Source organism: Schistocerca piceifrons, chromosome 1 (assembly GCF_021461385.2).
Source record: "Schistocerca piceifrons isolate TAMUIC-IGC-003096 chromosome 1, iqSchPice1.1, whole genome shotgun sequence".
NCBI classification, from domain to species: domain Eukaryota; kingdom Metazoa; phylum Arthropoda; class Insecta; order Orthoptera; family Acrididae; genus Schistocerca; species Schistocerca piceifrons.
Window position 1 is genome coordinate 531,563,282 of NC_060138.1, and position 17,336 is coordinate 531,580,617.

A 17,336-nucleotide genomic window follows, 5' to 3' on the forward strand; every position below is an offset into this window, starting at 1 on the left:
CAAATGATCCCCAGATCTTTAGCCAAAGCCTAAAAAAATATTTACTACAATTGTATTTACTGGAAGTGAATATTTAAAGTAACTATAGATTGTAATTTAATGTTCATAAACATTGCACCATGTAATAATTTTGTGATATGATTAGAAAAGTAGAACTAATTAAAACACCGTGTTTATATGAAGAAGAAATATGGTACAAATATTTGATGACATCCATACAATGTATATTGTTCTACAGATGAATAAATCAATCAGTCAATCATATAATGAAATAATAAGCAACCAGTTGCATAAAAGAAATTTCTTTACCAGTTTCGGGCACTTGGTGCCCTTCTTCAGAAGGTTATGCCTATCACATTGTTTGTGAGTGTCAATAATATAGTCCATTCAACAAAAATGCTATGGTCCTAAAAATATATATGCAGGAGCAATAAGTGATGCCATACTGACTCCAGTGATACAATAAGAGCTCTCAGATGCCTACATTTAGTTCACAGTGTCTGCATAAAACTTGTAGGCAACTGTGAGCTCTCTTATTGTATTAATGAGTTCAGTATTGCATTAATTATTGCTCCTGCATCTTTTTTTGCAGTTTTGCTGTATGTACTTCATTATTGACACTAACAAATACTGCAATAGGCATAACCTCCAGAAGAAAGAACTGGTAAAGAAATTAAATTTCTTTTATGTAACTGGTAGCTTATTTCATTACATAATTCCTTCCTGCAACTAGGAGTTGAGAAAATTAGTAAGAGACTATTAATTTTGCAATGAAAAATAATATGGTCAAATAATTTTGCAGATTTTTCCTTACCAGAAGATGAGTTATTCAATTATATTAAGCTGTTTTCATAAAATTTTATAATGAAAGTTGCAAACATTATTGTGTGACATAACCATTCCGAGATCCATTGCCATAGCATTTATTTGTTCTTATCAGGAGGTACAAGAAGAAAATGAAATGTATATAGGTTCCAAAACTAGGAAATAAACATAACATGACAGAAGACAAATGCTACAAACAAATGGGAAAACAAAGAAATTGAACATCTTTAAATGCAACAAAAGAGCAGGGAAAAAGGTTGTGTGGTATGATGGCAAAACACACAAAATAATAAAGACAAAAGATTTTCTTCACTTCTTTCATGCTTTATTTTTTTACGCTCTTCTCCTATGCACAGAAATTTGGTCCTGTCAGAAACATTTTATATGATTTTATATAAAAATGCAATTTTGGAAAACCACGTTGGCCAGATCACATATATGCCAAGGTTACCACAACATGTTTCTTAATCACTATGCAATAATTTAACACTTATGTTCTACAATTACACAAAGTTTTCTGCAGATCAGTGGGTTACTACAATAATATTGATACTGTAATATCCCTTTTGGGTAAATTGAGAAGAAGAGTAACTGTTTAGAACATAAGAGCACAAGTAAAGACGGTGAAAAAAATAAAAACAATACAACTCTTGGCCCTACTGACAGGCATTAATACTTAATTTAATACACAAGAAGACACACACAACTATTCAGTGGTACTATTACCACCTAACACAGATAATAGTAGTCTACAGTATATAGTGACGTAAGGGTAATTGAAGGTGTTTTTTAATGATCTTATCATAATATTAGTGTTGTGCAGCATTGTCAATTAACTTTTTAATGCTCTAGATCATTACTAACATTAACATAAACTCTGAAGACAAAACAAACATACATACATATCTGCAAATAATGTGTAGTCACTGTATCTTACAAAATGGCAGGAACATAAAATTTAAAATCTTGCATCAAAATTAGTTGTAAAAAAATCACTAATAATGTTCTTGTACCAAGACAGCCAGCCAGAATGAACCACAAATATACCTGAAACTCCAAAGCAAGACTACTGAAATCATTCCATAACACAGACAGTTATTGAAATTAGTGAAGTAATGTGACAAGAAAAAATTTCTTGTCAGTAGTAAGCACAAATTTGTGCAACATCCACACAGAATGTTGTGCAATGTACCAACAGAATGTCTTACAAAAATTAAAATAAAACATTGGCACCAATGAGAACAGCTGGACAGAGATGGAAATGAATGATTATCAAAATAGGCAAGACAGATAAGGTCTCAAGAAAATGCGACAGAACGGCTAAGACAGTGTTTTATAGTAGACATAATTATGTTACATATATTTTAGATAATACTGCAGCAAACAAAGTAGTTCACTTTGATTTAACGTCACACATCTTTACAAAATTCACAAACAATCTTTCTGTTAGAAACTAATCTTGCACCTGGAGCTTTTATGCAATAGGTCTATGTATATTTACACACACACACACACACACACACACACACACACACACACACACACACACAGTGAATGCAACAGGTTAGTTATGTAAGTGGAAGAGCATCTACAGCCAATGTCAGCTTTCTATCATACATTGTGCAATGGTATTTCCACAACGTAGCACCAATACAACCACAGCTCAGGATCAGTTACATTATAACTGCTCAATATAAAATGTGTGTCATCAAGTGAGGCACATCAACAGTTTGGAGGTGGACAGATAAAATCATTACTTGCTAATACTGCTCTTACACACATTTGACACAACCAATCTGATCCCTACTTCCAATGCAAATGTCTTCTCCACTGTTCGACAATTGAAACTGCAATTTTATGACTTTCATGTGAACCATAACAACTAACAATTACATGAGTACACAAAAAAACACCAGACAAAAATGTCATCTAAAACACATTGTACAAGCCCTGATTAAAAAAAATCCATGCTTAAACTATCACAGAAAGGAGAGGGGGAATGCATACAATGCAGCACATGTCATATGCCTCTGTATCTTTTCATAAACTACAAAAGTAGAAAATAGTATTTAAAATTATTTCTTTTAAAATTAATTCTTTAGTCATAAAGCCATAGTGTGGAAGAAACGAGATTAAACCTCCAAATGAAGCGTGCTATGTAATCACGTTTCTTCTGAAATCATGAATGTAAAACCAAATGCTACATTTCAATATTTTAGCTCAAGTTATAAATTACTATCTCTAGTAAATGCATTTAATAGACTTTCAAATAACAACAAGAAATCAGCCATAGAATTACATGATTTTTACCAACATATCTTTGGTGGTAATATAACATGATCAGTCAGCTTTGTCCAATAAATTAAAAAATCCTGTCTCTTCCCTGAACACAGCACTAAAATACTGTGAAAACAAACGGCTCATGTACTGTGTCTCAGTCTGGTAAGCTGGCATAATTCCTTCCAAAAAGCCAATGTGTCCACCCCGTGCAGTTATAACCATAGCAACATTCTTGGAATTATTTGCTGCCTCCACTGGAATGGCTGGTATAAAAAAAGAATACAAGATGAACTATGATGCAGTAAAGCTATAAACTACTGTAACACATAAAGACAGTGATGAAACAGAGTTATGGTCTGAATTGTTTAACATTAAAATGCATGCACAAAATTGTATAATAAATCACAAATTATGTTCTCAAAGTATACCAGTCACATGTACTTCAGCATTTCAGAAACAGTCAATGCAATTTCTTTACACCATGTAAATTTAATTTTATTTAGTAAAAAAATTGTCAATGGTCTGAAGATTACACATTCCTTATAATTTTATTTTACTGAAGACGCAAAAGCATCTGTTAAAATACTGCAGTACTATAATTGGATAGATAAAAACATCTACTCACCAAGTTACTAAGTTAAGGAAATTTTCTTAATTTTTGTGCATGTTTGTTCCTGCTGCCACTTGGTGGGGAGCTTTTGTATCTATTCAATTATGTTATGTTTTTGAAAACTGGTTATATTTGTTGATAAACTACTGCAATAAGTTTCATTTAGTTATTGTGATTTCTTCACCCATTTCTCACGAACATAGGGCATACTGCCAGCAATTCACATTCATACGCATTTTTATCTTGGCATTAATTTCCATGCATTAGCATACACATTTTAATATCATTTCATTTTACAGATTTAATGTATTTACACTTGCTGTGTCAGTGTTTAAGTTTCCCGTTTTGATTTAGGTGTCCTCATTTACTCAGGAATTCAGCAAAATTTAGTGTTTGCTCTATTCATGATCTTTTCATCTTTTGCCTTAAAAAATTCAAAATGAATAAAGCAATTACAAATAAATGGAACTATTTTTAATGCGTAGTGTTACAGCAATAAAATTTACACAGAAAGTGAAAGTACAGATTGCGTTTTACATACTTTATAGGTGTTCTATTTTCTACATGACTCTTCTCAGCCACACAGATATTGTCTAAGTAATAATCCAATAACGCATTTCAAAGCATACATTCTGAAGCATAAGTAGAGTCACTGACAAGGTATCATTAGAAATGTGTTTTTTAAGTTCTAAAAAGGCTTCCAGCAAAAGAGGCACATAAACAAGGTCCTTTACATAACCCTACAAAAAGAAATCCACTGGTGATTGGTCTGGAGATCTAAGGTGACCAAGAGAAGAACAAAGCACTGCCATAACAACAGAAATTTTGAACTTTATTTTACAATCTGTGTAGCTATTTTTGACGTACTGCTATGCATAAAATAGGTACTTTATCACATAACAGCTGGGCTACAGTTTCAGGACAATATCTATGTGCGATTACATACTGTGCAAGGTGGCATAGTGTTAAGACATTGGACTCCCATTAGGGAAGACAATGGTTCAAATTCCCGTCAGACATTCAGATTCAAATTCTCTGTGATTTCTGTATATCGCTTATGGTAAATGTCAAGATGGTTCCAGTGAAAAGGGCTCAGCTGACTGTCCTTCTCATCTTTCCACAATCTGAGCTCATTCTACATCTGTAATAAGATCATCAACAGGACACTGTATCCACATCTTACTTCCTTTACAAGTGCATACATGGATTTCAATAAGCTCTGATAAAGAATGCAAGTATTTAAGCTGAGCTGCCATGTTACAGTTCTCATTTATGTGTATGTCTACTGCTCAATGCTTCCTGCATCTGTTAAGTGATTATGTTTTACTCTTTTCAGCAGTGAATTGTATGCATTATTTTCTAGTGCTTTTTTAAATTTTGTATGTTATTGTTGTTGTCGTTGTCTTCAGTCCTGAGACTGGTTTGATGCAGCTCTCCATGCTACTCTATCCTGAGCAAGCTTCTTCATCCCCCAGTACGTACTGCAACCTACACCCTTCTGAATCTGCTTGGTGTATTCATCTCTTGGTCTCCCTCTACGATTTTTACCCTCCACGCTGCCCTCCGCTACTAAACTGGCGATACCTTGATGCTTCAGAACAAGTCCTAGCAACCGATCCCTTCTTATAGTCAAGTTGTGCCACAAACTTCTCTTCTCCCCAATCCTATTCAATACTTCCTCATTAGTTATGTGATCTACCCATCTAATCTTCAGCATTCTTCTGTAGCACCACATTTCGAAAGCTTCTATTCTCTTTTTTTCCAAACTATTTATCGTCCTTGTTTCACTTCCATACATGGCTACACTCCATACAAATACTTTCAGAAACGACTTCCTGACACTTAAATCTATACTCAATGTTGACAAATTTCTTTTCTTCAGAAATGATTTCCTTGCCATCGCCAGTCTACATTTTATATCCTGCCTACTTCGACCATCATCGGTTATTTTGCTCCCCAAATAGCAAAACTCCTTTACTACTTGAAGTGTCTCTTTTCCTACTCTAATTCCCTCAGCATCACCCGACTTAATTCGACTACATTCCATTATCCTCATTTTGCTTTTGTTGATGTTAATCTTATATCCTCCTTTCAAGACACTATCCATTCCGTTCAACTGATATTCCAAGTCCTTTGCTGTCTCTGACAGAATTACAATGTCATCGGCGAACCTCAAAGTTTTTATTTCTTCTCCATGGATTTTAATACCTACTCCGAATTTTTCTTTTGTTTCCTTCACTGCTTGCTCAATATACAGATTGAATAACATCGGGGAGAGACTACAACTCTGTCTCACTCCCTTCCCAACCACTGCTTCCCTTTCATGTCCCTCGACTTTTATAACTGCCATTTGCTTTCTGTACAAATTGTAAATAGCCTTTCGCTCCCTATATTTTACCCCTGCCACCTTCAGTATTTGAAAGAGAGTATTCCAGTCAACATTGTCAAAAGCTTTCTCTAAGCCTACAAATGCTAGAAACATAGGTTTGCCTTTCCTTAACCTAGCTTCTAAGATAAGTCGTATGGTCAGTATTGCCTCACGTGTTCCGATATTTCTACGGAATCCAAACTGATTTTCCCAGAGGTCAGCTTCTACTAGTTTTTCCATTCGTCTGTAAAGAATTCGCGTTAGTATTTTGCAGCCGTGACTTATTAAACTGATAGTTCGGTAATTTTCACATCTGTCAACACCTGCTTTCTTTGGGATTGGAATCATTATATTCTTCTTGAAGTCTGAGGGTATTTCGCCTGTCTCATACATCTTGCTCGCCAGATGGTAAAGTTTTGTCAGGACTGGCTCTCCCAAGGCTGTTAGTAGTTCTAATGGAATGTTGTCTACTCCCGGGGCTTTGTTTCGACTCAGGTCTTTCAGTGCTCTGTCAAACTCTTCACGCAGTATCGTATCTTCCATTTCATCTTCATCTACATCCTCTTCCATTTCCATAATATTGTCCTCAAGTACATCGCCCTTGTATAGACACACTATATACTCCTTCCACCTTTCTGCTTCCCCTTCTTTGCTTAGAACAGGGTTTCCATCTGAGCTCTTGATATTCATACAAGTGGTTCTCTTTTCTCCAAAGGTCTCTTTAATTTTCCTGTAGGAAATTTTGTATATACTTTCATAAATGCTGGTGTGAGGAGGGACTCACTGGTGGGGAAAGACAGCAGTTGGGGGCAGGAGGCAGTAAATTATGAATGAAACTGAGGGGGTATTGAGAAGGGGGTTTATGAAAAACAAGGATATCTACATCTCCACACATACTACACAAACCACAGTAAAGTGCAATGATACCTGTCTACAGAGAAGTTCCAAAGACAATAATATCTTTGGAGTACACATGCAGGCAACTAATCCTTATCTACGCAGGAAACTGGAAAATCCATTATGTACAAGAACCTCCCTTTAGCAGTTCCAAAGAAGTTTTTTTTTTTTTTTTTTTGGCTATCCAACAAGACACTTCTAAAAAATCATATATTTTTTAGAGTACTGACACTTTTTATTGAATACAGTAAAATATATAAAATGCAAAAAAAGTAGCTTCACATTTTAGTTTACTCATTTTGAGAAGCAAAGAGTGATCTGTGGTAATACAGTAGAGAAAATAAACTTATTTCCAAGGTCACTAATAATCACCATTATTTGCAATAACTGGTTTCAGTAATCAATGTTACCATCTGCAGACCTAGAAAGCACTTATACAGTGGGGCTATATACAAAGCAATTGTAATATACAGTGTAACACCATGCCTCAATGAACTGGTTATGGCATATGACCTAAAACAGCAGTAAAAGCACTCTTTCCCATGAACTGGCAGGTACGTAACACAATAGAAGACTGATGCATCAACATGCCAAAACTAAAACAACTATATATACAGTCATTCACCACATACACCTGTCTTATGTCAATCACAATGGGGTACATCATTGCATCCAGGTCACTGCTAAATTGGGAGGCAGCAGCCAGTAAAGTGTAGGTGTTGACAACTGGACCAACATGTGTTGCTAGTTTAACATGTATTTCTTACTTGAAACCACATATGTGACAACATGGATGAAAATAAATCTAAAACCATGTGCATAAAATCGGAAATTGAAAGCTCAGAAAATAAAATTAAAACTATATGGAATGTAATAAAGAGGGAAACTGGCAGGACAACAGGGAACATGTCTCAGGTAGAGATTAAAACACGGGACAGTATCATAAAGAAACCAGAGTTGGTTGCAGAAATATTTAATAACCACTTTTTGAGAGCAGCAGAGAAGACAGGCTTTAATGGTTCTATGGAAGAATCATTGTCCCTCCTACAGAAAGCTATTAGCAACAGAATCCCACAGTTATCTTTACCTCCAGTTACTGTAAGTGAAGTCATAAGAGTAATTAGATCATTAAAAAATAAAAATTCTGCTGGTGTGGACAATATTTCTAGTAAAATATTGAAACACTGTTATAAATTTGTTAGTCGCGTCTTATCGCCCAATATCCCTATTAACTACCTTCTCATTGATGTCATATGCTATCATATTCTGGGGGAACCAACCACTTGCAAAAAAAGTTTTCACCATCCAAAAAAAAGCAATCAGAATAATGTGTGGGGTCCATCAAAGACACTCTTGCAGGCACTTGTTTCGGAAGATAGGTATCCTAACAACTGCCTCACAGTATATTTTTTTCCTTGCTGACCTTTGTGTGCAAAAATTATTCTATCTACCAAGACAACAGTAAATTCCATGGCTATAACACCAGAAACAAAAACAATCTACATTTTAAAATGAAACATCTCACTCTGGTACAAAAAGAAGTTTACTACTCCAGCATTAAGCTGTTCAATGCTCTACCACTACATATCAAATGTGTTCATACAGAACTGCCAAAATTTAAACAAGTTCTCAAAGATTACCTGACAGAGAAAGCTTTTTATACTGTGGATGAATATTTGAAAGGAAATGTATACCATCACTAAACTTATCTACTTCTACATCTACATTTATACTCCGCAAGCCACCCAACGGTGTGTGGTGGAGGGCACTTTACGTGCCACTGGCATTACCTCCCTTTTCTGTTCCAGTCGTGTATGGTTCGCAGGAAGAACAACTGTCTGAAAGCCTCCGTACGTGCTCGAATCTCTCTAATTTTACATTCATGATCTCCTCGGGAGGTATAAGTAGGGGGAAGCAATATATTCGATACCTCATCCAGAAACGCACCCTCTCGAAACCTGGCGAGCAAGCTACACCGCGATGCAGAGCGTCTCTCTTGCAGAGTCTGCCACTTGAGTTTGCTGAACATCTCCGTAACGCTATCACGGTTACCAAATAACCCTGTGACAAAACGCGCCGCTCTTCTTTGGATCTTCTCTATCTCCTCCGTCAACCCGATCTGGTATGGATCCCACACTGTGTCTAGAAGTAGTTCGATTCATTTTATTGTGCATTTGAGCATTAGCACACTTTTTGTAACAACAGATTGACTGTACCTGTATTTACTCTTGAAGGCCTAATATCTGATTTAACTTAGTGCTCTTATTTTTAACCTTTATTTGAAACTCCTTTTTCTGCTAAATGGTTGTTCTGTTATCTAGCTGACATTGTATCTATTACTGTATTTATAGTATGAATATAATAGACGGAAAAATTCCATGTGGGAAAAATATATCTAAAAACAAAGATGATGTGACTTACCAAACGAAAGCGCTGGCACGTCAATAGATACACAAACAAACACAAATATACACACAAAATTCTGGTTTTCGCAACCAACGGTTGCTTCGTCAGGAAAGAGGGAAGGAGAGGGAAAGACGAAAGGATGTGGGTTTTAAAGGAGAGGGTAAGGAGTCATTCCAATCCCGAGAGCTGAAAGACTTACCTTAGGGGGAAAAAAGGACAGGTATACGCGCGCGCGCACACACACACACACACACACACACACACACACACACACACACACATATCCATCCACACATATACAGACACAGACAGACATATTAAAAGGCAAAGAGTTTGGACATCTCTGCCCAAACTCTTTGCCTTTTAATATGTCTGCTTGTGTCTGTATATGTGTGGATGGATGTGTGTGTGTGTGTGTGTGTGTGTGTGTGTGTGTGTGTGTGTGTGTGTGTGTGTGTGTGCGCGCGAGTGTATACCCGTCCTCTTTTCCCCCTAAGGTAAGTCTTTCCGCTCCCGGGATTGGAATGACTCCTTACCCTCTCCTTTAAAACCCACATCCTTTCGTCTTTCCCTCTCCTTCCCTCTTTCCTGATGAAGCAACTGTTGGTTGCGAAAGCTAGAATTTTGTGTGTATATTTGTGTTTGTTTGTGTGTCTATCGACGTGCCAGCGCTTTCGTTTGGTAAGTCACATCATCTTTGTTTTTAGATGTATTTATAGTATGTCTTACTTAAACTATGTACAATTTGGCATTGAATTGCTCTTGTATTTATTGTAAGTTTAAATTGAAACCTGTACAATTTGACACGTTCCATATACTTGTGATTGACTAACTGGATCTACGGAACACGAAATAAATAAATAAATAAATACAAAATAACTGCCCATTAATAATTAAGGCAGACTCTAAAAAATATTCTTATGGCGTTAATTACACAATGTACCTATGTAGAAGCTGAATTTAGATTTGATACAGTTACTGCAAACTCATATACAACAGATTACTTAACACAGGATTTAACAATTCATAAAAAAACATAACTGAAACCAGTTATCGAGAATAAAGGTTATTATTAGCAATCTTGGCAGATTAGTTTATCTTCTCTAATGGAATAATTTAGCAGTTGCATACAGAATACTTGAAATAAACAAACCGCTACGTCTCCCCCCATGCCATCATATAATTTGTGTATGTTCTCCCAACCCCCTCTCCCTTGCCCCTCTTTTACCTTCTCATTATATTTCCTCATTTTCCCTCTACTTCAGGCATTACTGTAACCAATAAGTTTGGTCCTAAGCTACTTTTGATCTAAATCCTTAATTAATATTATTAAAGTAGTAAGGATTCCAAATTTCGTTGCCAGCAGTATCGTTCTCTCTTCTGACCCTAGTGCAATTTTTCTATTTATTCTTTGACAGTTTATCTTTCTGTCCTTTATTCACTATCTGTTATTCATTTTAATATTAAATCTTCATTAAAACTTTCAAAAGCACAACAGCCAATGTTCCTTAACTTCCATTTCTAGGTGTCAGCCATGTTCTAGTTGCATTGTACAAGGAATTATGGATGAATCCTGCAAGCCAGTGGTCTTTTCACTTTCCCACAAGCAAACTGCATTTATACTTCAAACAAGGCTATAAGTTAATAGCATGCTGTTCAGCTCAGTATGGCCACTTTTGATACTTCATAACCTATATCATCTGGCCTCCTCTTTCCTCCTATCTCCAGCTTCTCTGAATTGCACATATGAGAATTGTTCATACAGTCCATTCCATGGTCTTACAGCCCTCTTTGCTTCAATATCATCTCCCCTCTAGTCTTTGTCCTCCACTTGCCTCTGTGACCCACCAGTCAGTCTCTCTCTCTCTCTCTCTCTCTCTCTCTCTCTCTCTCTCTCTCTCTCTCGCACACGCGCACAGCTGTGAAGCACCTTTATATTGAGAGTGATTATCTCTACACTGTTTGTTGAAAGGCACACATAAAAAAAGACAGAATTTTGCAAGCTTTCAGGAAAGTCCCTTTTCAGAGCTACAAAGCACACCAAATATTGCAGTTGTTGGCAGTTAGGTTGATGCCATGTTCCTTGACTTAGGGAAGGCATTTGACACTGTCCCACGCTCTCGATTAGTGAGGAAAAAAAAGGAAGAAGGAGGAGGAGGAGGAGGAGGAGGAGGAGGAGGAGGAAAAGAGACTAGCAAATATTGAACCAGATTTTAGACTGAATTCAAGACTTCCTTGAAGACAGAACTCAATATGTTAATCTTAATTAAATAAAACTGACAGATATTTCGTGGGTCCCCTAGGAAGTGTGAAAGGGGCTGTCATTGTTTACAATGTATATAAATGGCCTAGCAGGAAACATCAAAAGCTTCTCTAAGACTGTGTGCAGATGATGTGGTTGCCTAAAAGAAAGTGTCAATGCCAGAAGATAGTACTCTTGAGCAGAATGACCGGCAGAGGACTGATGAACGGTACAGGCCCTGGCAGTGGACCCTGAATGTAAATAAATGTAGATAAGAAAAGATCCACTACTGTATAACTACACTAGTGATGACACTTGCTGGAAACAGTATAATATCTAGGATTATCTATCCACAGTGACCTTTAAGTGGAATGATCACATAAAACAAATAGGGGGAAAAGCATGTGCAAGACAGATTCATACGAAGAATCTTAAGGAAATGTAATTCGTCCACTATGAAGTGGCTTACAAGGTGCTTGCTTGACTGGTTCTTGAGTACTGTTCATCAATCTGGGACCCTTAACAGGTAGGGTTGATAGAAAAGAGAGAGAGAGAGAGAGAGAGAGAGAGAGAGAGAGAGAGAGAGAGAGAGAGAGAACACTCAGTAGCCAGGATTTGTATGAAATGTCTTGTTTGTGCACCTTTCAACGAATTTGCACCTCTGTTAATTAGTGAGCTGTTACCTTTAATCCTTAAATTATTTACTCTGCACCAGGACTTATTCAATATTAAACCAGGCACAAATGATTTTCACATTAAAAAAACACTATATTTTATTGCAGTTTTCCTAGTGACAGCTTCAACTTTAAGCTTACAATTGATGTAGCCTCTATAATCACATAACACTTACCATCTAATGGCTGAAAGGGATCATCTGCCGCATTCAGGCAAAGTAAAGGTACTGTTATCTTGTGCAATTTGTTGTGGAGTGTTGCCTGACTGTAGTAGTCAAATACATCTTTGAAACCAAACTGCTTCACAGTGAAGTTTGCATCAAACTCCCTTATTGTTCTGCTCTGTTAAAGAAAGAGTATCATCAGGAAAACTTTAGATTTTTTTTTAGTACATTCTAAGATACACATTTCAAAAAGTTACAAACTTCATGCCACAGTTCACAAGTAAAAAAAAATTTTGTCCTCATCAAAATTTTAAAGTACAGTATACATTGCTGTGCGGATTACTTTCACATGATGTGTCGCTGCCAAGTAACATAGCTTGATGAAACTTGGACCATACATAGAGAGAACTGGTACAGTACAGAAAGTACCTGAAAGAAATATACAACAAAATGAACAGGAATAGCACTTTTATTCATAGACAATTTTTACCTGAAGTCACCACAATTATGATTGTCCCCCGGACATTACAAAATGTGGGATACGATTCTTAATAGGGTGGACAGCAATGCCTGCTCTGTAACATGCTCCCTTGATGTCCACAATGTTAGAGTTCTTGTGGTAGGGAATGGTAGTGTGGTTGATAACTGCTGGATGGTCATTGTTGCCTGTCAACATGCTGCAGTACATCTCCCTACCACATCCCACATGTATTCGATGGAATTTAAGTCAGGGGAACAGGCAGGCCAGTCCATTCGCCAAATACCCTCTCATTCTAAGAACTTGTCCCCCTATGCTGTTTGATGCGGTCATGTAGCATCATCCATAAAAATGACGTTAGGACCCAATACATCTGTGAAAAATACTTGTGGAGAAGGAGTACATTGTCACAATAACACTGACTGGTGAGTGTACCATGTCCAAAGATTTGGAAGTCAGTACGCCTATGCAATATTAAGCCTCTCCACATCATAACACCTGGACTACCAAAGCAATCATGTTCAACAATGTTCCTGGGTGCATCTCTTGCCATATGAAGGTATGTTCAGAATCACAACTCAAGACTGAACCATCTCTCATGCAAGAAATGCACACAACCCCACTCCTTGTTGGTCCAGTCCCTTTGCTCTTGGGACCATCCACAAATGGTGTCACTTATGGGTGGGTATCAACGGAACACAACTTGATGGCATCGGACAAAGAGACCACTCCCACCCCACTGTGCAGTGCAGGATTGCATGTCTTGCAGTACTGTCAAATGTGATGGCAATTGCACCCGCTGTCTAACGTTTGTCTCTTCTTGCCTATTGCACAATGTCACCTGCTGCTGTAGATGAATATGGTAAACCACCTCCTCTCCTTTGGACAGCAGTGCCTGTGATCTGGAATGCTCCCTATGCACAAGAGATACCAAACTCCTGGGCTATTGTTCTTTCAACTACTCCGTGTTGAGGTGCCAGCCCCCTTTCACACTACAGTCAAGCTGATCTCGTGCCATGTAACATCCAACTTTGTGCACAACTAGAGACCTCTGGCAACATGCTCCCACACTTTCATTCATTTAAACTGAGTAGTTAATATGCTGTGTTATCTCATCTATCTCATACTTAAGTTTTGCAAAGCAGTATATACTGCTTCAAATTTCTCACTCTCCTTGTCGCAGAATTTATTCAAAATTTTATTATATAATATTGCTATGTAATATTTAATCATTCCTAATTACATATTTATCTTTGAACAGAATGGAACATCAACATATTGCTCTTGAATATAACAATTTATGCATAAAATAATTCAGATTTTACTATGACATTTACATTGCTTTACATTTGCTTTAAGCATTATGTTTCCGTATATGAACAGAAATCCATATAGTTTTGTTCAGCCATAGCAGAATAAATGTTATTAAGGGTTGCCCCATTTGAGATGAAAACCGCACTTGCTCTTGGTTGCATAGCATGCAGAAACAATAGGATTACAGAAACCAACTTAATTGTATTTAAAAAAAAAAAAAAGAAAAAGAAAAGAAGAAGAAGAAAAGAAAGAAAGAAAGAAAGAAAGAAAAGCACAGGGAGCTCTCCACTCAGCATAAGCTGGCATACTATCCAGTACTGAACTGTGTTATTTCATTATGAAGCTTGACCTGTGCAATCTTGCAGTCCCTTTATTCCAGACTGATTATTTCTCCATAAAGAGTCTTCTGCCAAGTTTCCTTAATTGTGATTTCTTAATCTCAAACGGTAAATTTTAAATATGTTGGCTCAGGTAAGGAGAATCCCCATGTATAATCTTCTGGCCACTCATCCTTTGCACAGCAGAGCAGCTACAGCACTCCAACAAACTACACAATTGTCTGATCTCATGGCAAATATTTTCAAGAGTGAAGATCTAGCCTGTGGCTGGTTATGCATTTGTAAGCTGTCATGAAAGGTTTACAGAATGTGGTGCATACTGGGTTAATGAACATAATTTCTAAGAGACTCAATATTATGGTTATTAGTCCTTCTATCCTTATAGCCAACCAATAAACAGTAAAACTTTCCGGTAATACGGGGTAGAGTTGGTCTAAGGGCTGTGATGGTGCCACACAAATGGTTGTAAATCAAGTGGCAATATCCAATTTCCCTTAGGAAGGTTAAAACAAGGACCATCTTCCTTGTGTTGTCGGCCGTGACCTGTGGAGATTGTTTTGTTTGTTTAGCTTTAGGGTGCAAAAAACAACTGGGGTCATACGCGCCCAAGTCAGAACTATAGAACACGAACACAGGGAGGAGTTAAACCACTATGCGTCAATCCCAATTGACAGAAGAGAAGATAGCTAAAAACAAGCACTTGGAGAAAGAGCCAGAAAAGACACTATACAGAAATGGAGGTCCAAAACTAAAAATTGAATGGCCTTCACTATACTGCTTCAGGGGATAAAAAGTAAAACACAGTCGACAGTCCACGCGCCATTCGCTAAAATAACTGATAAATGAGATGGCAAACCCAAGCTGGAATGTAAATGGTTAAAAAAAAAAGGGCATTCCATCAGGAGGTGACGGACAGTTAAAATTTGGACGCAATTTGTACAAAGTGGTGGGGTGGCGCTACTTAGCAAATGATGATGGCTAAAAAGGCAGTGCCCAATATGCAACTGAGTTAAAATAATCTCCTCCTGGCGGGAAGACCGAGAGGAGGTCATCCAAGACGCTGGGAGAGGCTTAATAAGCCAAAGCTTATTCACGTGAAGGGAGGACCACTGGCGACGCCAAAGGGACACCACCTCCTGACAGATGGCAATGCAGAGATCGGAGAAAATACAGGTACTCGTGGGCTGGGTACGAGTGCTGCAGCCTGGGCAGCAGTGTCAGCAGCCTCGTTTCCTGGCAGACCGGCATGACCAGGAACCCACAGAAACATGACACTGGCTCCACCAAGAGTGAGCAAGTGACAGTTTTCCTGGAGCCGCTGCACTAAGGGATGGGCAGTGTACTGCGCACATAGATTTTGAAACGCACGGAGTGTGTTTGAGTAGAGGACACAATTGAAAAGCCTGTGTCGCTGGATGTACCCTGTGGCCTGATACATGGTGAAGAATGCAGCTGTAAATATGGAGCAGTGTGCTGGAAGCCAATATCAAAAGACACGGGTGCCAATGATGAAGGCACACTCGACCCCACAGTCGGTCCGAGAGCCACCAGTGTATGCAAAGGTACTATCGCGAAGTTCCATGCAGAGCTCATGAAACTGAAGGCGATAGACTGACGCTGGAGTAGTGTCCTTAGGAAGTGAATGAAGGCCTAGGTTAAAATGGGTCGCTTCACGAAGCCAGGGGTTCACCACCACTGTGAAAGTTGTAGGTAGTGTAAAGTTAAGCTGCCAAAGCAAATGCCAAAAGTGGACTCCAGGAGGTAACAGAAAAGAGGGACATGCCCCATACTGACAATCAAAGGAATCATCCAAGGAGGAGGCATAGGAGGGGTTGCCACGCATGGCAGACAAACGGCATGCATACTGGCTGAGGAGAAAGTCACAGCAGTAGGACAGTGGTAGTTCAGCAGCTTCAGCATACAAACTCTCAACTGGGCTAGTGTAAAAGGCACCCGTGGCCAAACGGATGCCACAATGGTGGATAGTGTTAAGACGGCGTAAGAGGGACAGTCATGCAGACGCTTAAACAAAGCACTTATAGTCAAATTTCGAACGGACAGGGGACCGGTACAAATGGAGGAGTGTGGTTCAATTGGCACCCCAGGAAGTACCACTGAAGACACGTAGGACATCGAGGGACTGTGTACAGTGGGCTGCCAGGTAAGAGACATGGGAGAACTAAGAGTGTTTCCTATCGAGCATGAGCCCCAGGAATTTTGTAGTTTCAATGAACACAAGGGTAACAGGCCCATGATGTAGAAATGGTGGGAGAAACCATTTGCGCCACCAAAAATTCACATAGACGGTTTTGTCAGTGGAAACGCAAAAGCCATTGTTGATGCTCCTGGTGTAAAAATGATCAAGACAGCACTGAAGACGCTGCTCAGGGAGACATGTCTGTGGAGAACTGCAATAGATAGTAAAATCATCAACAAAAAGGGAGCCGGAGAGGCCCAGTGGGAGATAGGCCATTATAGGATTAAGGGTTAATGGCAATAGCGAAGAGGATGACACTCAGGATGGAACCCTGAGGCACACCATTTTCCTGGATAAATGTTTCTGAACAAGCAGAACCCACACACATCCTGAAAACTCAGTCTTGTAAAAATGTCCGAAGAAAACAGGGCAGGCGCCCGCGGAAGCCCCATGTGTAAAGAGTACGGAGGATACCAATTCTCCAGCAGGTGTCGTAGGCCTTCTCCAAATCGAAAACCACGGCCACAGTTTGGGATTTCTGCA

General features: G+C 38.3%; 1 protein-coding gene across 1 annotated transcript in view; it reads right to left on the reverse strand.

Moving 5' to 3' along the window:
- Positions 1–1,128: 1,128 nt before the first annotated feature.
- LOC124798773 (phospholipase ABHD3) overlaps positions 1,129–17,336 on the reverse strand; it is a 51,762-nt gene continuing 35,554 nt past the window's right edge. Inside the window, exons 7-8 of the mRNA XM_047262306.1 lie at positions 12,479–12,644; positions 1,129–3,368 (exon numbers count right to left, since the gene is read on the reverse strand). Of these exons, the coding sequence (XP_047118262.1) occupies positions 3,166–3,368; positions 12,479–12,644 (369 nt within the window). The 3' untranslated portion in view covers positions 1,129–3,165. The remainder of the gene's footprint in view (positions 3,369–12,478; positions 12,645–17,336) is intronic.